This window comes from Myxine glutinosa, chromosome 2 (assembly GCF_964187855.1).
Source record: "Myxine glutinosa chromosome 2, kmMyxGlut1.1, whole genome shotgun sequence".
NCBI lineage: Eukaryota > Metazoa > Chordata > Myxini > Myxiniformes > Myxinidae > Myxine > Myxine glutinosa.
In genome coordinates this window covers 243073708-243098661 of record NC_136262.1, presented here as the reverse complement: position 1 = coordinate 243098661, position 24954 = coordinate 243073708, and the positions used below count along the sequence as shown (strand labels likewise).

General features: G+C 47.0%; 1 protein-coding gene across 2 annotated transcripts in view; it reads right to left on the bottom strand.

The window, feature by feature from the left end:
* MORN4 (MORN repeat containing 4) overlaps window positions 1-24954 on the bottom strand; it is a 71768-nt gene that overhangs the window by 8872 nt on the left and 37942 nt on the right. For both annotated transcript variants that reach the window (XM_068105987.2, XM_068105986.2), the window contains exons 2-3: window positions 21178-21275; window positions 20301-20415 (exon numbers count right to left, since the gene is read on the bottom strand). In XM_068105987.2, coding sequence (XP_067962088.1) covers window positions 20301-20415; window positions 21178-21235 — 173 coding nt within the window. In that variant the 5' untranslated portion in view covers window positions 21236-21275. The remainder of the gene's footprint in view (window positions 1-20300; window positions 20416-21177; window positions 21276-24954) is intronic.

Here is a 24954-nt window from a genome sequence, read left to right as displayed (position 1 = left end):
TTTAGATCATTACCAATTTTCATCATTGCACTTGATTTAATGTAAGCTTTGGTGGACATACTTGGTTAACTACAGTTATTTTTTCAGAGGTTATTGCATCGTTCCTTGCAGTGTAAACACTTTTTTTTTCATCATTTCTGGTCTTTGGGTGTTCTGTACCTATCCCTGTACCTGAAAAAATTAAGTTTTAAAAGTTCAAATGAACTTTTTCCAATAGCAGTTCCAACTGCAGTATCATAAAAATAGATATTTAATGTAATTTGACCTTGACCGTGACCTAAATGCATGTCCTTGAGTTCTGGCGATCTCAAAAGTATCACCAAATGAATGGGCATCCCCAATTTAGTTGGAAATGACACCTATAAGCGCGTTTGAACATTAGACCCGGTGGACTGGCGGCCATTTTGGATTTGACCTCTCACGGTCCTCAGAGGTCAAATCTGACTTCCCTCCACATCTGAAAATAAACCTTATGGTATATACTAACTATGCTAGAAATTTCATGCTTTTCTCAAAAAATGCACAATTTGTTAAAATATGAGAGCTTATGTACTAGATTGTTAAAGAATGATGAAGTGTCGAAATATTTTGTATTATAATGTGCTGCTGGTCAGAAATAAGAAATTTTGTTTTCTTAAAAGGACCCGAGTTAAACCAAAGGATGTTTTCATCCGATGCATTTAACCCCTCTCCTTCCCAACACACCACTATTTACACACCAGCTTCCTCCCACCTCCATTTCCAATATCGTAATGAAATGGCTTGCCAGCGGATAAGAAAGAAACAACACCAAAACATTTGTGAACAAAAATATAATCTTCTATAGATAGGTTATGCGACCAAAAAAAGTGACAAATACAATGAAAACAAAAAAGTGTTAAAGGTCTCTCAAGTCTCCTTCATCACACCGCATCGGGCGTGGAAAGGCAGGAAAAAATAAATTCAACCTTCTCTTCTGATGATGCTAATTCTGACATTTAGTAGGCGAGCCAAAACTATTGGAAGCAGGCTGGAACATTTGTGGCAGCCCCCGAAAGGCACTGCCGGCCACGGTATTAAGCAACGCGCTTCCGTTTGCATTCCAACGTCGAAACTCATTACGTCCATCAAATGCTCAGGAGCTGTCAGGGCCAATTGCTTACAAAAGCTTAGCTGCCACTTTTACCCCACCTGCTATTTGCTCGAGATCTGGTTTGATTTTGAACCCCAATTGAAATGCCCTGCAAATCTGGTTCTTTGTACACAAAACCATCAAAAGCAATCCTATCACTCCTGGGTACAATAATTATTGGACGGAGCATAAATCGCAAGAAACAATCCGTTTTTAAGATCTACCATGTAAAACACAATGTCAGTTTATGTGCTTGTACAGATGTCTGTCCCCCCTCATAAGGGTAGGTATTAAAGGCCAACCTTCCAACATGAATGTGTGTTCACTGTGGTCTATTTTTGAGGATAAAACAAACTCGAAAAACATTTTCCATCAAAGAGTAAGTATGTTTCTTATATTGTAAATGTAGACGGTGGCTTGCAAACCGAGCCTCAAGGGTGGTGTACAGAAGCGTTTTTTTTAAATAATAATAAATACAAGGCAAAGGGAGGGGAAATTCACTGCGCGTGATGTGCAACGTGCGCAGAGTAAAATGAGTGTTCATTTACGTCTGCATGATGCCCAATTAATAAAAACGATATCAGCACACCTGACACATGGCCGACGCGTCAGACTTTGGCATGCTCATGAAGCTGTACCGTCGAATAAACTGTTCCAACCCGTCATTTTTGATGGACTTTTATACTAGTTGTAAATAAAACACAAATGATTGAAGTAGGTATCTGGTTCTGTGTCTCTCTGTTGTGTCTCTGTCTGTGTCTCTCTCCCTCTCTGTACTCTTCAGAGAACGTCGGTGTAGCCGAAGCAGCTTCCTCAACAAGGGTTATACTAGGTGGTTTGCCATTGCCTTCCCAGCAGTAGTTAGGGCAGGAATTTGTAATTTGTTCCTGGTGCCTCTTTAACGTCCACCAACTAAAGTCACCGCCCAGTTTATCGTCCATCCGAGGGAAGGCACACACACATTGATGAATCACCTTGCCTGTGAAACACCAGGAGGACAGTTCATAGCTTTTTGGGGATTCAAATGCAGACCGCTTCGAGGCGAGTGTATGCACGTCGAGGCCATCCTGTCAGCCCTAAATTGTTCTACATTGGAAATATTACAGATTTATCCAATTACTGAAGCATCTTCATCAAAATTAAATTATTATCAGTTGGAATATGCACCTCACCGACTGCTGTTGAGATGACAATGCTGCGATGGCCTGGGAATCCTTGCTCTGTGCATCGTTTCTTTTCATTTTTTTTTGACATGCAAATGTGAAATGTACCAGCAAACCGGCCCCTGACCAACCAAACCGGCCAAACCGACCGGTGAAATGTACCAGCTCACTGGTAATTCCCTGTTTGTCGTTAACGGTGGCAAAAAGGGTTGGCGTCAGGAAGGGCATCCGGCCGTAAAACATTGCTTCAAAAAGGGGACCGAAAAACAACAACAACCACGGTTCCCGAAAAAGGCCAACCCCCGCTTTGCGGGGAAAAATGGCCTCTAAAGGTGGTTTAAAGGTCTAAAATGAATGAAACTGAATGAATGAATGAATGAATGAATAAATGATTTTAAATGTGAAAAATGAAAGCACAGATTCATTACTGAGCATGCAATAAGTATCACAGATCAAACTTTAAAATTTTGTTGAAAGATTAAAAATTTGATTCTAACGTGGAGATGCACGATGCAGTATGCGATGAAACCCAATTTGATGACCTGATAGAGATGCCGCCTGGTCCTGTCAAGGAATCTCTCACTGATCTACAGAATGATTTCATGGCCTAGGATATCTTTGAAGAGAAAAGTCTGTCAGACCTTCTGGTGCGATGTATGCTGAATCCATGCCATGTGGTTGCAAGATTGGCTGTTTGTACACTGATGACGTTTCCATCAACATGGTTGTGTAAGACTGTATTCTCATATCCCTCCCTCGACATGAAGTCCAAGCTTCGAGCAAGACTGCAACCTGAAGAAGACGTTTGATGTGCTTAATCGGACACTCGTCCTCATTGATAAATAAAAGGCAGTGTCCGTCTGTCCATCCGTCCGTCTGTCTGTCTCCTCCATAACTCCAAAACCATGAAACCTAGTGGCCCCAAACTTTGTATGCATACACCTGGACTTCCAACAGATTGTAATGATGAAAACTGGGTGTTTGGGTGTGTTATAACACCCTTTTTGAAGATGATTAGCGAGGTGCTCATAAGAAAAACCCGAAAAAGCCTTACCAATATGGCGCCCTGCCATCCCACTTGGTCATCCATTTGCCATTTGCCATTTGGTCATCCCACTGCCACTCGCTGGCTTCTTAAGCCGCCATTTTGTTTCGACCTATTCAAACGTGCCTTGCCTTGGAAACATGATCGATTATATCATTCCATAATTGAAGCACATCATCAAAATCTGGATTCGGATATGAGGATTAGATCCTGTAGACTAAATAAATGTCCAAATCTGGAGTGAAATCTGATAAAATTTACCATATACTGTCATCCCTCGCTATATCGTGCTTCACTTTTCGCGGCTTCGGTACATCGCGGGTTTTTCTCGCTAGTATATGTAAAATTATATATCGGATTTTTCATTATATCGCGGGATTCTGCGGCCTATAGGTATTTTTATTTTTTTAGATTTTAATTATTTTTGCGGTAAAATAAGCATTTTCTAGCCTAAAAAATTAATAATAATAGAAATAAAAATATAACACAAATTAAAACCTATATTAAAAGAATATTACAGTAAATCGAAATAAAATACGCATTATAAATGAGTCGACAAAGAATCGCGCGTATGGAAAACCAAGCTTGGGTTGCTTGCGCTCGTTTGCCCAGATGATTTCGTACGCAGCACACTATTGGCAGATGGATGAGACATGACCAATCAGAGCACGCTGTTCAGTATCCTGCGGTGTTGTGTTTTTGTGCATTTTGTGTAAAATTGTGAAGTTGTTTCAAGCCCTACGATGACGGGTAAACGTTCTGCGTCTTCTAAGGGTTCTGGCACTGAACCTAAGCGCCAGAGGAAGATGCTTAATATCGTAGAGAAGGTGAAACTCCTCGACATGTTAAAGGAAGGGAGAAGCTTTGCGGCTGTAGGCCGCCATTACGGGCTCAATGAATCTACGGTCCGGTACATTAAGAAGGACGAAAAGAATATAAGGGCGACGGCAGCAGTGTCCTTTAACCAGACAGCGAAAAGGGTGGTAACTTCATGCAATAAGGCCATTGTAAGGATGGAGTCTGCATTGGCCCTTTGGATCAGTGACTGCAGGAAGAAGAATATCCCACTGGATACCAACGTTATCCGTGAGAAGGCCAGGCAGCTTTACGCCAAGTTTGCTGAAGGCGCTGGCGACGACGACCCCGAATCCGAACCATCGACCGCATCTCCCACCAAACCAACCAAATTCAATGCCAGCAAGGGCTGGTTTGAAAAATTTCAAAAACGATTTAAGCTAAAGAGCGTGGTCCTGCATGGAGAAGCTGCTTCTGCTGATAAAGCCGCCGCCGAGGGGTACGTGAACGAGACGTTCAGGACGATCATCGAGGAAGGGGGTTATAAGCCTGAACAAGTTTTTAATATGGATGAGACAGCCTTATTTTGGAAACGGATGCCGTCTCGCACTTTCATCATGATCGAGGAAGCCAGAGCCCCTGGATTTAAGGCCCACAAAGATCGGGTGACTTTAGTAATGGGTGGGAATGCTGCGGGCTTTATGATAAAGCCTGGTCTTACTTATAAGTCCAAAAACCCAAGGGTCCTCAAAAACAAAAATAAGAACCTGCTGCCAGTGTATTGGATGCACAACCAGAAGTCCTGGATTACGAAACTCCTCACATCGGATTGGTTCCACCAGTGCTTCATTCCCGAGGTCAAGCTTTATCTCGCAGAAAAAGGACTCGAGTTCAAAGTGCTGTTGCTCATGGATAATGCAGGAGGTCACGCGCTCGACCTGTCGTATGATGGCGTACAAATAGAGTTCTTACCGCCAAACACCACATCGCTGATACAGCCCATGGATCAAGGCGTCATTCGCGCATTTAAAGCACTTTATACGCGAAACACCTGCAGCGCCTGGTCGAGGCTATGGACTCGGACGAAAACTTCTCGCTGAAGGCGTACTGGCGTGAGTATACCATTGCAACGTGTCTGCAAAATATTCAGATGGCCATAAAGGAGATGAAGACAGAAACTTTGAATGCCTGCTGAAAAAAATTGTGGCCAGAAGTAGTCCACGATTACGTGTACAAGGGTTTCTCTCCTGACGAAGTCCACCACTCTGCAGTAGATAAGGCAGTGAAGCTGGAAAAATTACTAGGAGGAGATGGCTTCAACGATATGACTCCCGATGACGTTGAGGAGCTGCTCGAGACCCACTCAGATCCGTTAACGGACGAAGACCTGGCGGAGATGACGAAGTCAGCAAGTGAGGAAGAAGAAGAGGAAGAAGAGGGTCCAGGGGATGAAGAAGAAGAAGGCCTATCACTGGAACGCCTCGCAACCCTAGTGAGAATGGCAAAATAACTTAAGGAAAGGGCTGAAGAATGGGACCCCCAGATGATTCGTTCGTTGAAGTTCAGAAATGTAATCGACGGAGGCATTGAAGTCTATAAAAACCTCCTCGCCCAGAAGAAAAGGCAGCGCCAGCAACTGCCCATCACTATGTTCCTCACCCGAAAAAAGAAAGAAGACACGCCTACGTCTTCAGCACGAAAAGAAGTTCCGGACGACGACGAAGATACTGCACCACCTGACGAGGCTCCTGCTGAAGTGGCGCCTTCAGAAGAGCTGTAATGCTCTTCTTTGCTGTGCAGTACAGTAAAAACTATTATTGATATACTTACCCAGTATCTATTACAGTATTTTCAAATATACTGTACAGCTATATATACACGTACAAATATTTTTCTAATACGTAAGGATGGGTCTCAAAAGTGTGTTTAAGAGTGTAGAAAGGGTTTATAAGAGCGTGGGAAAGGTTTATAAGAGTATGGGGAGGGTTTTTAAAGGCTTAAAATATATAAAAATAATAAAATAAATATATGGTTTCTACTTCGCGGATTTTCACCTATCACGGGGGGGGGGGGGGGGGTTCTGGAAGGAACGTAACCCCCGCGATAAACGAGGGATGACTGTATAGGGATTTTTATAGCTAAGTGTAAATATTCATTTATTTAAGTGAGGCTGTCATTCTCCTTCTGGGGTTAGTTTTTTTAAATTTAACTTAATAATGAAGGAACTGCGCTCCAACGCGAGTCGAAAGAATTGACGCGACCAAAGACGGAATTCGTCCGAGTTGCTTTATTGAAACAAAACAGCTCAGGTATTCTGACAAGCCCGTTTTTCGGGCAACAATATATATACACATTTATGTCGGGAAGTTTGCCCGGCAAAAGCTATACCGGGCATGCCCGGGTATCAAGGGCGAGCCTTGGAAAGGCGAGTCTGGACCTGCCTGGGCGTGTTTGGCTGCGGCCTGGCAAGTCGAGGCTGGGCGTGCCCGGGCGCTCTGGGCGAGCACTGGAAAGGCGATAGCGGGCATGCCCGGACGCTCTGGGCGAGCCCTGGAAAGGCAATAGCGGGCATGCCCAGACGCTCTGGGCGTGCCCTGGAAAGGCGATAGCGGGCATGCCCGGACGCTCTGGGCGAGCCCTGGAAAGGCGATAGCGGGCGTGCCCGGGAGGTTCGGGCGTGCCCGGGAACAGTGAGTCCGGGCATGCCCGGGAGAGGCGCGTCTGGCCGTGTTCTGGCCGGTGCAAGGCGATTATGTACATCCAGCGGTAACCGCTACACACGCCCCTCCAGAATCGACCTGCACCGGCAGGGTCAATTTAAGGGGGGTCCGGATGACCCGGCCGAAGCGACCCCTGGAGGGTCGTGGGGAGGGGTCTGACGTGGTGGTGGGTGGTCGAGTGGGGGGAACTGTGGACGGGGGGCGGCCTCGCCGCGGAGGAAGGGCCAACCGTGGTGGTCGGTCGACGTCCATGTGCGCCGGTTTGAGGCGGTCCACAGAAATCCGGTCCGGCCGGCCGCCGAAGTCGACGATGAAAGACTTGTCGCCCCGTCGCAGGACCCGGAAGGGCCCGTCGTACGGCGGCCGGAGTGGCCCCCGGTGCGCGTCATGACGCACAAAGACGTACTCCGCTGTGCGAAGCGCCGGGGGGACGTAGGACTGTGGGCCACCGTGGCGGGACGTCGGCACGGGGGCAAATCGTCGGGCGGCCTCCTGGAGGTCCGAGCGCTGGCGAGCGGCGGACCAGGGACTGGTAGCGTCAGGCACGAATTCGCCCGGGACGCGGAGTGGCTGGCCGTAGACGAGCTCGGCGGCGGACGCCTGGAGGTCTTCCTTGGGGGCCGTGCGAAGGCCCAAAAGGACCCACGGCAGCCGGTCGGCCCAACCGTCGTCCTGAAGGCCGGCCATGAGTGCGGCCTTCATGGAGCGGTGAAACCGCTCGCACAACCCATTGGCTTGGGGGTGGTAGGCCGTGGTGCGGTGCAGCGTGACCCCCAACGAACGGGCGACCGCGCCCCAAAGCTCAGACGTGAACTGTGGGCCGCGGTCGGATGAGATGTCCGCTGGTGCGCCGAAGCGCGCGACCCAGGTGGCGATGAACGCCTGCGCCACGTCGGCGGTGGTGGTGGAGGTGAGGGGCACGGCCTCCTCACCTCACCTGGTGGTCCTCACCTGGTGGTCCTGTCCACCATGGTGAGCAGGTTAGTGAACCCCCGCTAGGGGGGCAGGGGACCCACCAGGTCCACGTGGACGTGGTCGAAACGCCGTTCAGGCACGGCGAAAGGTGCCAGCGGGGCCTGGGTGTGGCGGTGGACCTTGGCTCGCTGGCAGGCCGTGCAGGCGTTGGCCCAGTCGCGGATGTTTCGTCGAAGGCCGTGCCAGACGAAACGTGCCGACACCAGCTTCTGAGAAGCTTTCCGGCCCGGGTGAGAAAGGCCGTGGATGGAGGCGAAGATGCGGCGCTGCCAGGAAACGGGCACGATGGGGCAAGGCTGGCCCTGGGAGACGTCGCAGAGCAGGACGGTGCCCGCGAAGGGGATGTCGGCCAGGCGGAGGCCCGTGTCCGCCACGCGGAGTGCCTGCACCGAGGCGTCGGTGGTCTGGTCGGCCGCCATGAGCGTGAAGTCCACGCCGAGGTAGACCGCGTTCGCGCTGGCCCGCGAAAGGCAGTCGGCCACGGCGTTGTCTTTGCCGGCGACGTGCTGGATGTCCGTGGTGAACTCCGACACGGCGGAGAGGTGGCGCTGCTGGCGGGCCGACCACGGCTCCGTGACCTTAGCCATTGCGTAGACCAACGGCTTGTGGTCGACGAAAGCCGTGAACGGGCGGCCCTCCAGGAGGTGTCGGAAATGGCGAACGGCCAGGAATAGCCCGAGCAGCTCGTGGTCGAACGTGCTGTAGTTTAACTCGTTCGGCCGGAGTTGCCGGCTGAAAAAAGCGAGTGGCTGCCAAACCCCGTCCACCCATTGCTCATGGACGGCGCCCACCGCGTAGTTGGAGGCGTCCGTAGTGAGGGCGATGGGCGCGTTGAGCACCGGGTGAGCCAGCAGCGTTGCGTCGGCGAGGGCCCGTTTGGCACTGGCGAAGGCTGCGTCCATGGCCGCGGACCAAACAATGTCATGCTTGGCCGGCTTGCCCCGGAGGGCCTCGTAAAGGGGCCGCATGAGCTGAGCAGCGCGGGGCACGAATCGGTGATAAAAATTCACCATGCCGAGGAACTCTTGGAGGGCCTTGATGGAACAGGGACGCGGGAACGTGGTGATGGCCTCGACCTTGGTCGGCAGCGGCACGGCCCCGGTCTTGGTGATGCGGTGGCCCAAAAAGTCAACGGTCATCGCGCCGAAGTGGCATTTGACCGGGTTGACAATTAAGCTGTGCTCGCTGAGGCGACCGAACAGTGTTCGGAGGTGGAGGAGGTGCTCGGCGCGGGACGTGCTGGCGACGAGGATGTCGTCCAGATAGACGAAAAGAAACGGCAGGTCGCGCAGCACGCCGTCCATCAAGCGCTGGAACGCCTGGGCCGCGTTCTTGAGGCCAAACGGCATCCGCAAAAATTCGAACAGGCCGAACGGCGTGATGACGGCCGTCTTCGGGACGTCGGCCGCCCGGACAGGTACCTGGTGGTAGCCCCGTATCAGGTCAATTTTCGAAAAGATGACCCGTCCCGCCAAACGGGCGGAAAAGTCCTGAATATGCGGGATCGGGTACCTGTCGGGGGTGGTAGCGTCATTGAGACGGCGGTAGTCGCCACACGGGCGCCATCCACCCCCGGCTTTGGCACGATGTGCAGTGGCGAGGCCCACGCGCTATCGGAGCGCCGCACGATGCTGAGGTGCTCCAACGCGTCGAATTCGGCCTTTGCCACGGCGAGCTTGGCTGGGTCGAGGCGGCGGGCCCTGGCGTAGACCGGCGGGCCCGTAGTGGGTATGTGGTGCTCGATCCCGTGCCGCACCGCGACGGCCGAAAACGTCGGCCGCGTGAGGGCCGGGAATTCCACGAGCAGGCGAGCGAACTCGTTCGTTGCCGGGAGGGCGCACGCCAGTTCGGTCGGAGCGGAGCTGCTCATTGTGCACGCCAGGGAGCTGAAGGTCTCGGCGTGGACAAGGCGACGTCGTTTGACGTCGACCAGCAGCCCGTGCGCGCAGAGGAAGTCGGCGCCCAGCAAAGCCACGGGGACGCTGGCGGTAACAAAAGTCCATTGAAAGCGCTGGCTGCCGAAGCAGAGGGTGACGACGCGTGGGCCGAAAGTGCGTATGGCCGAGCCATTAGCAGCGACCAAAGAGGGGCCGCAAACTGCGTCCAGCCTGTCCTGCTCGGAGGCAGGTATGACGCTCAGTTGGGCGCCGGTGTCGCACAGGAAACGCCGTCCAGACGCTTTGTCCCGAATAAACAGCAAGTTGCCCGAGTGGCCGGCGCTCATGGCTGGGAATGAACGCCGGCCCGGCCGTTTCCCGACCTGCCGAAAGTGCACGGGGGCCGGCACGTCCGAGCCTTGTGTCCGAACGTGGCGTGGTAATAACACCACGCCCGGTCAGGTGGAGGCCCCGGCCGTCGTGTCGGAAGCGGGCGGTGCGGCGTGGCGGCCGCCAGTTGCACCGGCAGTTCGGCCTCCAACCGCGCAGGGCGCTCGGGCGTCGCCTCGGACGGCGGCGGGCTCCAGGTAACCGCGCCGATGTGCTGGCCCGCCGAGGAGATCTTATCGGCTTCCCTGGCGAGGGCGCGGGAATCCGTGATCAACGTGCCAGCCAGGGCGAGGCGTACCGGGTTAGGCAGCTGACGGAGGAACAGCTCCCGGAACAGGAATGCCGGAGAGTGCTCGCCGAGCAACGAGAGCATATAGTCCATGCGCTCGGACGGGCGCGTGTCGCCGAGCTCGGGCAGGTCAAGCAGGCGCCGTGCGCGTGCTGCCGGTGAGAGGGCGAAAGCGCCGAGGAGGAGCGTCTTCAGCGCGTCGTATTTGTCAGCAGCCGGCGGGTGCTGGAGGAGGCTCAAGGCGCGGGCCGCGGTGGTGGAACCGAGCGCCGCCACAACATGGTGGAAGCGGGTGTCGTCCGCGGCGATGCCTCGCAGGGCGAACTGGGAGTCCGCCTGGGCGAACCAAACAGCCGCGTGAGTCTCCCAGAAGGTAGGGAGTTTAAGCGTCACTGCCGTATCCATGTCGGTAGGTCACCAATGAAGGAACTGCGCTCCAACGCGAGTCGAAAGAATTGACGCGACCAAAGACGGAATTCGTCCGAGTTGCTTTATTGAAACAAAACAGCTCAGGTATTCTGACAAGCCCGTTTTTCGGGCAACAATATATGTATATACACATTTATGTCGGGAAGTTTGCCCGGCAAAAGCTATACCGGGCATGCCCGGGTATCAAGGGCGAGCCTTGGAAAGGCGAGTCTGGACCTGCCCGGGCGTGTTTGGCTGCGGCCTGGCAAGTCGAGGCTGGGTGTGCCCGGGCGCTCTGGGCGAGCACTGGAAAGGCGATAGCGGGCATGCCCGGACGCTCTGGGCGAGCCCTGGAAAGGCGATAGCGGGCATGCCCGGACGCTCTGGGCGTGCCCTGGAAAGGCGATAGCGGGCATGCCCTGACGCTCTGGGCGAGCCCTGGAAAGGCGATAGCGGGCATGCCCTGACGCTCTGGGCGAGCCCTGGAAAGGCGATAGCGGGCATGCCCGGACGCTCTGGGCGAGCCCTGGAAAGGCGAGAGCGGGCATGCCCGGGAAAGACGAGACCGGGCGTGCCCGGGAGGTTCGGGCGTGCCCGGGAACAGTGAGTCCGGGCATGCCCGGGAGAGGCGAGTCTGGCCGTGTTCTGGCCGGTGCAAGGCGATTATGTACATCCAGCGGTAACCGCTACAATAAGAATTTTTTTACTTAATTCATATTTCCATGGGATCGGGTGTCACTCCACTGTACCTACGATCTGTTTTTAAAATTCCTTGGCCATTTCAACCAGAAGCAATGAGCTTGCTATCGCTTGCCAAGCCAGCCGTTCCTTATCACCCATTTTGTTGGAGTGCTTGAGCCGCTTGGCAAGGGATCTACAAATTAAGTCAGAAATACCTGTGTACTTAATTAATTAATCACAAGGCCGGGGAAGTTTGGCTGTGATATAACACCCTTTTTGAATATGATTAACTAGGTAAACCACCACTGGGTGAACACTATTCAGCTGCTTTTGCAAGCCATGGCGTTACAGTAGACAGAGCTGCATTTTTGTTTTCACGTACCCATTTCCTCCCTCCTCCCCGTTTCCCTCCCTTCCTTCCCCTTTTCCTGCTTCCCCCTCCCCTTTCCCTTCCTGCTTCCCCTCCCCCTTTCCCTTCCACTTTCCTTTCCCCCTCCCCCTTTCCCACCCCCTTCCATTTGCTAGTCAATTAATTGATGCATTTTTATTTCGGACTCACCCATTGTTGCTATACAACAGGGCTCCAGAAAAAAAAATTCTGGAACGACAATGATCAGTAACTATTGGTAAGTTATCACTACGTGTTGGTTTACTCCCATCTATATGGTTGCCTTCCACATCCATATTTGTGACGCGCGCAGTTAATAACTTTTATGGAAACATCCTGGGGATGATAAGTCAGCAGTCTCTCCACCCGAACAAAGCAACCTCGTGTGAGATTACAGAAAATTAGTTTGCCTACGATGCACTTTAATTTTCTGTGGCGAAAGCTTTTGTTAAACCACAACAAAATATTACAATCCTAGAGGATGAGGACATTTCAGGCAGTGACTGTGTTTTTCGAACTTTGCTACAGTTGGTTGGCAGTGAAACATGATCTATAACAATGATGGTTGATCAAGAATTGATCACGCAAAAAGCAATTTAATTTTTTCATTAAATCACCAAAAGGGACAAGAGGAGACACTAATGGATTGGACGAAAAAAACAAAATTCCTTGACATTTTGGTCACGATCAAACAACTTAAATGGAACTAGGCAGGACAGTTAGCGATAAGAATGGACACCTGGCGGACATCCAGAATTACAAACTGGCAATCCAGACAAAGGCATTTGAAGGGGCAGATGTAGACCAATGATCAGATGAAATTGAAAATGTTACTGTGGAGTGCATTGGCCTCAAAGTGCATTGAATATAACAGAATGGACCATGTTGAAGGAGGCCTTCATCCTGCAGTGGCTTAAATAGGCTGGTCAAATCGAGTCAAGCTAGTTTACCATAATATTTATATCTTCCAACCATAATAAATTATTCAAAACTACAAATAACTAGAACAGCACTCTCCGACGTCGCGATGTCGGCCGATATGCCTCCACCGACATTACTGCATCCTTATACATACTTGTACCAAGTTTGATTTAAATCCCTTCAGCAGTTCTTAAGTATCACATTTTTATCTGACATGACCTCTGGCCTTTGATGCCAAAAGCTCATCAGTTTGTCTTTGCATCACAATATGTACTTTTAGCAAGTTTGGTCAAAATCCCATCACCAAATCAAAAGTTAACGCAGTAACAGAATTTTTACCTGACGGGACCTTTTTTTTTTCTTTTTTTTTTTCTGTATACAGGATCGAGGCTCGTGAAAGAGCTAACATTTATCACACAAAAAAATCAAACAGACACACAAAACATAATAAGGGTAGCGATAGACAAGATGGGGAGAGAAGGGGAAGCACAAACACAACATTTCAGAGCAGGGACATCGGGAGATCTGTGGGAGGGCTCGGGGGGGGGGGGGGGGGGGAGGCGTGGGAAGGGGGGAGGGGTGGGAGAAGTATAAAACACAAGGACACTGCAAGGATTTCCAGAAAGGAAGTTGGTATTTCAAAAAAGTGAATTTGGGGTGAAATTAACGGGGGAAGAAAAGATCAAGGTTTTGGATGGGGGAAGATAAGAGATGGTGGTGAACAGCTGTTTTAAAGACCTGGAGGGAGGAGTGGGATTGAAGAGAGTGAGGGAGTTTGTTCCTGAGGCAGGAGAAAAGAGGAATGAAGGAGTGAAGGTGAATAGAGAGTCTTGATTTTGGCAGTTTAACCATAAGAGGGTTTGCTGGCAGATCTTGTGCAACCTGTAGGAATATTTGGGGGACAGAGCCCAGAGAGCTGGGGGAGCAAGACCGGAGAGGAGTCGGTAGAAGACAGAAACACCACCAACCTGCCTGCGGTGAGTAAGTGAAAGGCCCTCGGAGTTAGCTTCATCGCGGGAGATTCCAATGATTCTGAAAGCTTTGGCCTCAACAGCGTGAAGCCGAGCTAGGTGTGAGGCAGGAGCACTGGCCCAGAGGGGAGAACAGTATTCCATTGAGCTGCGGATGAAAGCCTTGTATGTGGTGAGGAGCTCAGGTGTGCAAAGGAAGGACTTCGCACGACGGAGGATGCCCAGTCAGCGACTGGCTTTGGAGGCCAGATTTGAAATGTGGTTTTCCCAGGAAAGATCATGACAGATAGTGAGGCCAAAAGCTTGAGTGACAGAACTTCTTGGAGAGGATTATTCAGAAAGTGGATGGGAGGGTTGTCCAGTCGGTCTTTTCGGAGAGACATAGTAAGAGTTTGAGATTTGTCAGGATTGAAAGACATGCTCCACTTGTTTGACCAGTCTGTGATTTTGTCAAGGTCTGCAGAGAGTGAGGAGGCTGCAGACTGCCGATCTGAGGGATGAAGAATGGAGCGGCAGAGAGTGGGGTCATCAGCAAAGAGATAGAGAGGATTTTCAAGAGAGTCAGAGAGATCATTGATGAAGACCAGAAAAAGCACAGGGCCCAGAACACTGCCTTGGGGAACTCCAGCCTGAACAGGAAGGGGAGATGAGAGAAACCCATTCAGGGCCACAAGTTGACGATGACGAGAGAGGAAGTCCGCAAGCCAAGCGTGGAGGTCTCCATGGATACCATAGGAGGAGAGTTTGGTGAGCAGAGCGGGGTGCCAGACCGTATCGAAGGCACGTGATATGTCAAGGGAGACAGCTCTAATTTCCTGTTTGGCATTGAGGACCTCCATCCATTGTTCAGACAGCAGAAGCAGCATGTCCAGAGTAGAGTGACCTGGTCTGAAACCAAATTGATGATCAGAGATCAAGCCATTGGAGAAGAGGAAAGATTTGCCATTCAACCTCTTGACCTCATCATCAAATCTGTTTATCTTTACACCATTATACATACTTGTACCAACTTTGATAAAAATCCCATTGCTGGTTCACAAGTTATCGTGGTAACAGCATTTTTACCGAACATGACCTCTGACCTCACCTTTACATCATAGTACATACTTGATCTCAGTGTGATTTAAATCCCTTCAGCCGTTCTCAAATTATCACGGTAACGAAAACATATTACAGACACACAACCGGACGGACAACCCGAAAACAGAATGCCTCCGGCGACTTCGTCAGCCTAGATATAAAAAGTAATAGAAATTGGAAGAATGAGAAAAGGCTGAGTTTATTGGGTTGGAGAATAGAGAATATAAATTTAGGTTGGTCTGTTAGCATTCCCAGCTGTAAACCCCTGGCTCATCTGAGGAACCTATCAAATGTCCTCTAATGTCCATGTATTCACGTAAAAATACACCAATATCTCCCCGTGTCTTTGTCCTCCATGCGATTTATGTACAAGCTTTAGATTAATGTTGAAGTGCTAATTATCTCAATGATGTTTAAAAAACTAATATTGTCATGAAATGCAACAAGTCCTTTACCGATTTGCTTTCGGTATATGCTGCAATATATATTCCTGTATATAACCCTCCGCAACCTTAATCTACTCGTCAGCAAAATTAACCTTGACTAATGACAAATAAAAGGCACACAGGCTGCATTAGCCCGAAGCATAGCAATGGCAAAGACAAAAATAATTCCAATGGTGTGCAACAGCGTCTTCAAATGATCAGCAGAAATATGCTCATTTGGAGTTCCATTTCAAGTCTATTTTACAGCAAAACAAAAATGAGATTTCATAAACTGAGAATTACCAAATCTGATTATCAAATTATTCGCTCCATATTTTTATATGAAAGGAAAATGCAACGTTTGGGCAAAAACAATACTTCAGTTAATTTCCTGGGAATGTCTGTGGATGCAGCCACATTCAGGACATTACTTGTGTTCCGCCCAATCAGTGACAAGACATGGCTGCCAACACTGAAATTACTGGAAAATTAATTGAAGTACGTTTTGTTCATTTAATGTAAATTTTTTGTTTCAATTTGTTCATTTAATGTAAAGTTTTTGTTTCAATTTGTTCGTTTAATGAAAAGTAAAATTTATAACTACAAGTCTACCAATTGACTATTAAGCAGCTTTCAAAACAAGCCTTATCTAAATAATTGGCTTTCATGCAGTCGTGGCCAAAAAATATTGGCACCCTTACACCTTTTTCAAATAACTCACAATTTTCTCTAAAAATAAGTTGAAATTGACAAAATTATTTGGTCTGCACAATTCTTTATTTCACTGTTAATATTACAGAACCTTTGTTTTTGATTCAGAACTTAACACATCCATTTAAATCAGAAAAATTAAATAAATGGCATTGACAAAATTATTGACACCCTCGACTTAATATTTGGTAGCTCAGCCTTTGGACAAAATAACTGCAGTCAAGTGCTTCCTATCACCACGAATGAGCTTCCTACACCTCTCTACTGGCAGTTTGACCCACTCCTCTTGTGCAAACTGCTCTAGTTTTCCCAGATTTGAAGGGTGCCTTCTCCCAACTGCTGTTTTCAGATCTCCCCACAGGTGTTCAATGGGATTTAGATCTGGACTCATTGCAGGCCACTTCAGAACAATCCAGCGTTTTGTCTTGAACCATTCCTGGGTGCTTTGTGAAGTGTGTTTGGGGTCATTGTCCTGCTGCAAGACCCATGACCTTCGACGGAGACCCAGCTTTGTGACACTGGGTTGAACATTGCGCTCCAAAATGCCTTGGTAATCTCCTGATTTCACGATACCATGCACACATTCAAGGCACCCAGTGCCAGAGGCAGCACAGCAACCCCAAAACATCACTGAACCTCCTCCATGTTTGACTGTAGGGTAGATGTTCTTTTCTTTGAAGGCTTCATTTTGTTTTCTGTAAACATAGAGATGATGTGATGATATCCTGGGTCTCCTACCATAGAACCCCCTTTCATTGAGTTGGCGACAGATGATGCGAGTTGAAACTGTCGTACCTTGTGTCTGAAGGTCAGCTTGAATCTGTTTGGCAGTTGATCGAGGTGCTTTCTCCACCATTCAAACAATCCTTCGCTGCAATCTTCGATCAAGTTTTCTCTTGCGGCCACGTCCAGGGAGGTTGGCTGCAGTGCCATGGGCCTTAAACTTCCTGATAACATTGTGTACGGTGGACACAGGAACATCAAGGTCTCGGTAGATGGACTTGTAGCCTTGTGATTGTCCATGCTTGGCTGCAATCTTGTGTCTGACCTCCTCAGACAATTCTCTAGGTTTCTTTCTTTTCTCCATGCTCATTGCGGTGACACAAACCACTGTATATAGTGGTTTACAAACCACTGTATATACTTAACAGTGGTATACAAACCACTGTTTTTCTCACCACTGTATATACTTGAACATTGTAGAACACAAACGACCGTTTGGCACTTTCAAGCCCCTTCCGTTAAGCAGTACTTGGACAAAATATTACGGCATTTTACATCATTACGACCAATCAAATTTGCCGCTCGTAGACCCTGCCCATGTTATTGTTGTACTGTAAGAGATTTTTCCTCTAGTTCTATTATTATAATATTTAATCAAGACTGTGCAGGGTAAGGTGTTCTTATGAACTCTCTAGTTTGAACTGGTTTTGTCATTTACACTTAAGATCAAGCCACTCTAAGGCCTATTAGAGCTGGAATGGCATTCAGCAAGAGGAATTTTTTTTTGTAAGCCACATAGTTTTTGTATAGTTTGTATAGTTTTTGTGATACTGTATGTATAGTTTTGTATAGTTTTTTATATAGTAACATGTATAGTTTTTGGTAAGCATGATACTCTTGCCATCGTGCCTTTTTCTCTCCTCGCTCCCCCTTCCCCATCCCTCCCACCATCTTCCCCCTGGTAATGAAATTGTGCAAAATGGCTTCATTTTCCCAACCAAATATAACCGTAAGAGCAGAAAAGTATGTTGCAAACCAAGTCTACAGTGAAACTTGCCCCAAACAGCAATTACTGTATCCAGTGTCATTAAGCAGTCTGAAAACAATTTGGCAATTGCAAACATGTCGACCAAATGACCATTAAACAGCTTTCAAAACAAGCCTTATCTGAACTCAAATCAGCTGCAACTGCTCCAAAAAACAAACAAACAGCATTGTATTTCAACACACTGGCAACAGAATCCCACCATTAGCATGATGTTGTTGCACTTCTCAAACTCGTGAAATAAAAAACAAGTTGCCCTTCTAACTGTTGTGGTTTAAATTGTGTCGCGAATGCATTTTGACATGTAATAATCCCTACCTTATTTCTCGACTTTTTTGCATTACGAACCATCTCTACATCTTAAATATTGTTTCGGTTTTGGGAAACCACTAAAAAGTAATGGCAAACACCATACAGGTCCCTTGGAATAGTTTTCATAGCAGACCATTATCTTAGCCCCTTCCCCTTATTTCGGACAATTATCTTCCATTATTTAATAACAGACCATTCATAGCAGACCATTATGTTCCCCCCTTATCTTAGCCCCTTCCCCTTATTTCGGGTTAGTATTTCTTTATGCGTTGGGGAGGGAGACACAGGCCCTCCACTCATACAGGATAATTAGCCAGGCAGATGCACCAATATTGCATCCACAGATTGATTTAATGTCTTGAAGGACAGAAAGACAGGCCAAAAGCCTCAAGAGTGGATGCCTGCAACAACATGTTGTGGGCAGGGAACTTTTCAAATGCACCAATCAGGGCCTGAGGAACTTCAGGGGAGCTTGTGGGGGCGGAGTGACGGGCTCCACCAATCGGGAGCCCAGACAGCCTCAAACAGCAGCCCCATCCATTCGCCAGGGCCCTGACAAAAGGCCTTGCACAGTGCACACGTGTTTTCTCTCTCTTTGCCAGGTTCATTCAGCACGTGTGCATCCGCTCTCAACTGGACCTTCCCACAGGCCTCTGCACGTGATTCACTCTCTTGGTTTTGGACATTGTTGACCTAGCATGTGCCTGCATTATTCTCCCTCTTTGCCGGGTTCACCGAGCACGTGCCTGCATGATTAGACTCTGCCGCCTCTGCACGTGTGCATGATACACTCTCTTGGTTTTGGACATTGTTCACCTAGCACGTGCCTGTATTATTCTCGCTCTTGGCTTTTGGACTCTGTCGGCAGTACACGTATGCTCCTTTCTTGGTTGGACCCTCTCACAGGCCTCAGTATGTGACTGCATTACTCTTCGCCTTGGATTCCATTGGCTGTACAAATGTTCTTGGACTCCCTCTTGGCGCACGTGTGCATGACACTCACTTGACCCTGCACAGGATCACGACGTGCTTACTCCATGTATCCCGATGCACTCACTCTGCACGGTCCCTGGCACTCGCTCTGCAGGTTCACGACACTTCTCACCTTCTCGTGTTGGGGACTGCCGTTTGCCAGCCAGGTGCTCGTTGGTGAAGGTAAAACAAAGGTCGTTGCGAGAAGCATCGGGTAACTTGTACCCATTATGCAACAGGTTCCCAAGGTTCGTTTTCCCCTCCCCCATTCCCGTGAATGTGTGCTGGCGCCTTGTGTTTATTCGTAGTGATCGTAATAAGGCAGAGAAGAAGCTATGTTTCTGCTTATTGGCCCTTTTTCCTTCCTATTGATAAGTTTTACTGTAAATATTTGTAAATAAATCAAATCGTTAAACGCTTCCTTTCGTCTCTGTCCGTGAATGTCTTTTCTTCCATTGGTCTGCCATTGCTCGCACCCAGCGTAGCAATCGGCCATAAGAAAACTAGCATAAGCCCGGCAGGTACCAACGGTTGCTCGGCCATCTAAATTTCCATCCAGGAACAAAATAAAGTGCTATACCGCCGGAGGGTATGCACGGTACGTTCCCCAATTGAAACCGTCACATGGTACAGGTAAGCTGAGTTCGACGATTGGACCATGCTATCGCGCGACGGACCAATTGGCGTTCGTAGTTGCTGGTTTGCAACCTGCCGAAGTACAAAGTTATTCGTGCGTGGCAGCCTCAGTTCCGGTAAGTTCGGGAGGGAACGGAGACTAACCCCCTCGTAGTAAGAGACCCGAACCTCGTAAGAGTAAGAAACCCTTGTAAGACCCAAACCACGGGCGGTTAACAAAAGAAGATTTGTATTGACAATATAAATATTTTAAAACCATTCAAGGCATTATGTTTGTAGACCTTTTTGAATGTCACTCGTAAATACATTCTCCAAGAGCAGCGAGACAGAAAAACGCCTTTCACATCATTGCTATGAAATAACTGCAATGAAAGAATAATAAATATTTAAACGTCTTCTCAAGAATATTCTTTCTGGAAAAAAGAAGATTTGTTAACAAGGAATGCCAGGCTTTGCAGAATGAAAAAAAGAGGAAGAAGCTGCTTTTGTCAATTGTGCATTCAATAATAAACAATTACAACCATTTTGCAAACTCTATATTTGTGATGTAGTAGTTGTGCTGTATGAGAATACATAAATACAGACAAAAAGTGACAAAATACTACAGCAACAAAGTACAAAGATAACGCAAGCGGATGAATAAAAAGGTGCTTTTATATTACCGTGAGCCGTCTACAAAATACAGGATTCCACAACCACTGAAAAGGCCATTTTCAAACTGTCCCACATAGGAGGTTCCATCAGTAAATCGTAGTTGGCCCATTCCATGGCGTCTGCCTGCATCACACGCACGGATCCAAAGGCATTTGCTGAATGTGACATCAAAAAACAATGCATTTAAAACTCAGTTATTAGTTATCAACACCAGTTGTAAAGCACACTGCTAGTTGACTAGATTAAACATGGAAAGTAATTTTAAGTAAAACATGAAGCATGTGATGGATTAAGCATTTAGTTAGTTCATCACGAAAATTCTCTATCATTTTCTACACAGGAGTGAAGTCGATGGTGCGCTATCACAAATCCCCATGCCTCCCATCTAAAAGAAAGTTGAAAGATGGCATAATATCAAAAAATTCCACCAGGAATGACACAATATCAAATTTTGAGTTAAATTTTTTTCCCATTTTGACCTGTGACCTAAAGTTCCCACCCATTGGGGCATGAACAAAAATCAAATAGAAGGGTTCAAATAAAAAAAATCATTACATGTTTCATGCGTCTCCCAATTTTGATTGCATTTACAAAGTTTAATTAAAAATGTTTTCAAATGTGGCTGTAATTGCGTTTTTTGCTATTTGACCTTTTGACACTGCCCCATTTGGTTGGGCAAAAATGATACTGCACTCACCTTCTTTCCATAATTATGGTGATCATAACTACCAAGTTTGGTCAACTTCTGCATAACCATTTAGGTGGAGATAGCGTGACAGACAGACAGCTGATTGCAATATCTGCCCCTCTGCCCCAGTTTTTTTCAAAAGAACATGGGGATAATAACACAATTTATGATTCGATAAGACCTCAAACTTTACTCACCATCCTTCCATTCTCCAAAATACTCCTCGCCTGTGGCATACATGTACGAGGCATTCATGAGTGTAATAGCGAAATCTCACCAGCAGCACCTCCCAGCCCTGAAAAGAAAAATCCCCCAAAGGTTTATTACCAAAATCCACACAAAGAGAGAAAGACATGGTTTCACCAGAATGTCTGATGAATCATAAAGAGACCAGTTCAATAAAGTCTACCAAAACTGTCCTATTAATTTGTTTTAATAATGAGGACAGCTAAGCAAGTGAGTGGGTAGATGTAGCTTTAACAAATGCTTACATTATGAGATTGCATTAGTGTTTAACATAAATGAAAAATATATGGAACAAAGAAATCTAATCCATCACTGCAATGACTCCTTCATGCAAGGTGTACTGTGTGGAATATTTGGTAATTTCAGAATCTTTGCACAGAGCAAAATTTCAGCTTTCTATAACTCTGCCTTCCTGGGATGCAGAACATTTGCAAAGAAAAATAAATATATATATTGTATATTATTTCCTTGATTATGTCATCTGTGATGTCACCCACAAAAATCAAACCTATTGCCTATTTCAAACACGATACAAAGGTCAGCTAAAATTCCAGGTTCATCGGATTCAGCATGGTAGAGATATAATGGGAAAGCTGAAACACAAATGCACGGTTCAGCTTTTGCAATTTGGTGTCCAATTGGCAAATTATGATGGCATCTAAAAGTCTGATGTGTAATGTTCTCATGAGGTTGTGTGCAAAACTTCATCTCTGTGATTTTGCATTCCTGAGATCGAGCCACAGAAAAAAAAAATTGGGATATCACTTTGCTGAATGTGGATTCTCACAAAACAGGGCTTTATACTTGCAATGGTTAAGCTTAAGTGAGGATCAGAGGTAGTAAATTAGGATTAAGATTAAATTATTGTTTAACTAGAGCTTCCAGGGAAGCAGACCTCAACTGAACTGACTGGACAACTTCACACACCACGCTTGATCAAAATCCATAAATATTTGTGGACGTTAAAGTCTTAACGTCGTTTTGGAGCTCAAAACAATATGGCGGCCATTTTGTGACGGATCGGGTTGGAATGCAATAGCAACCTACCTTGTGTGGTAAGGGTTAAACATTCTAAGTTTGATCAAACTCTGTTAATATTTGTGGACGCTAGAGTGTTCACGTCGTTTTCATGACCAAAAACAAAATGGTCGCCTAAGTCCGCCATTTTTCAACGGATCTGGCTGAAATGTAATACCAACCTGGTCCTTGGGGTAAGGATGCTGCATGTCATGTTTGATCAGAATCGGTTGATATTTGTGGACGCTGGAGTGTTAACGTCGAAAAGTTAACGGATGACAGACGACGACGACGACGAGGACGACGACGACGACAGACGACGACGGATGCCGGAGGGTTCAGTATGTGATGAACTCAACTGGATGGTAGTCCAGTTGAGTTAAAAATAGTTGCCTGCTAAATTGAGTAAATGCACAATTATAATTAGTGGAATAATAAAGGGTTACATGACTCTTTTTTTTGTAAATTTCATTAAGAACGGAGACATTTCGACGTTATAGAAAAGTTGACGTACAAGGTTGGCTGGATCGCCAGGGACAGTCGGCGAGGTATCACACAATTGGGGGCTGTCCAGGGTTCATTAATTGGAGTGAAACATCACAACTTGAACCTCAAAATATAATACACCTCCCTCACAACCCAACAAAAAGGTGTATACTTGTGCTTTGGGCCTTGGGGGGGACAACATTACACCTTTTGACACCCGATTAGAGAAATATTGAGAAGAGAAAGGACTTTAGAGAAAGATATTATCTTGTTACCAGACTCAGTGGCATTAGAGCGTCCACTCTGAGTCTGTGAGGTCAGTGATTCAACAGCCCAACTGTGTCATATCAAATACTTCAAAAATGGTACGTCCTGCTTCCTTGATTGATGCTCAGCATTTTAAAGGATAGAGTATGGACAAACAATGCTGGGAAGGAAATGGCAAACCACTCAATATAACCCTTGCCAAGAAACTACTTCGGCAGCAGAAACCATATGGTAAAGAGTATGGCACATCAAAAATAAAGAATGTCATGATGGAAATACTATAGTTTCATCAAAATAATAATGCGAGACATTGACAGGAACAGAAATCTTACTATAATTCACCAAATGTCCGTCTGTCTGTTCGAAGGTACCGTAAAAACTGCTGAACCGATCGCAAAGATATTTTGGGTGGGTAATCCTGGGATCTCCAGGAGTAAAATAGGCTATTTAGTTTTCCCAATTTCAGCTTTGGTCTCCAGCATTCTCAGGTTTAGACTCCTGCATAACATTCGCGTTCGCATAACGTTCATTGTGACTATGTTCTCATTGTGACGATGTATGTGTTCACGGTAGTGTTTGACGTGACGGTGTGAACGTAATTTCGTAATGTTTTTCGTTTTGTAATCCTTTAATGAACGTTTAATGTTTAATGAACGTTTAATGTTTAATGAACGTTTAATGCCCTTCGATGTCCGGGGCCGCACGCGCACTACACTGGACAAGCCAGCGTGTACCTTGCCCTTCGCCGTCAGGCTCGGGTAAACCGCTGAGCCCCATCCGTGATGGGGACTGGGGCTTGAGACAGTGTCCCACGAACGAGGAATTCCCAGTAAGCGCGAGTCATCAGCTCGCGTTGATTAAGTCCCTGCCCTTTGTACACACCGCCCGTCGCTACTACTGATCGGACGGTTTGATGAGATTCTCGGATCAGCCCCTGCACGGGCCGTTCTCGGCTCGTGCCGGTGCACCAAAAAGATGAGCGAACTTGACTGTCTAGACTCTAGAGGAAGTAAAAGTCGTAACAAGGTTTCCGTCGGTGAACCTGCGGAAGGATCATTATCGGGACAACATGAGAGCGAGCGAGACGCGAGACGTACGTGGTACGTTATCGTCCATGTACTGTTTAACCATGTACTGTTTAGATTTTGATGATTTGCGTGTGATATGATTCAACGGATGTTTATATGAATCGTTTAAAATAAAAAAAGCCTTCAATTTCTGATATTTTACCTTTTCATTTGGGCTTCCCAATTGAAGCCCCGCCCACAGGGCGGGTACTGTTGCTAGTATAGTTAATTTCAAAGAGCGATACAAATTTGTCTGCCTATTATTTCATCAAAATAAATATAAAATACGAGTCATTTTAATGAATGTCAATAGTACATGCTCTCGATAAACAAATGTGCACAGTCGGCCCAAATATAATCGATAAATAACATTTGTTACAACTTCTTATTCGGTAAGTGAAATTTCCTTTAGATTTGTACTTTTCCATCTGAACTCCAAATGCAGGAATCAAAGGCTATCCCATTTCAATTTCAAAATTTTATCTTATTTTACTGGCTCACAAGAATGAAAAAGTGTTTAACTTTACTACATAATAAATAAAACAGAATTATATCTTCTCCAAGTGTTGTTTTTGTTTAATCCTAAGGCAAGATTCTTCATCTGTGAAGTTTCGTCCTTCGAGAATTGACATCACAATTCAGGTTACCCAACTAGGCACCGCATGGCCGATTTAGTTTAAACTACAGTAATTCATGCACGTATGGACGACTGGCAAGATAGCTTGGAGGTATGTGCAACGTTCTGCACAAATCACCTCCAGTCAAACTTCAGATTAATCCAATCACGTCTTCAGTTATCTCACTTATCGTCTCGCCCTTGGTACACTGAATCTTGTGGTGAGGCTGTTGCCTTGAAACAACACAACTTGCATTCTCCTCCTGGAAAACTAA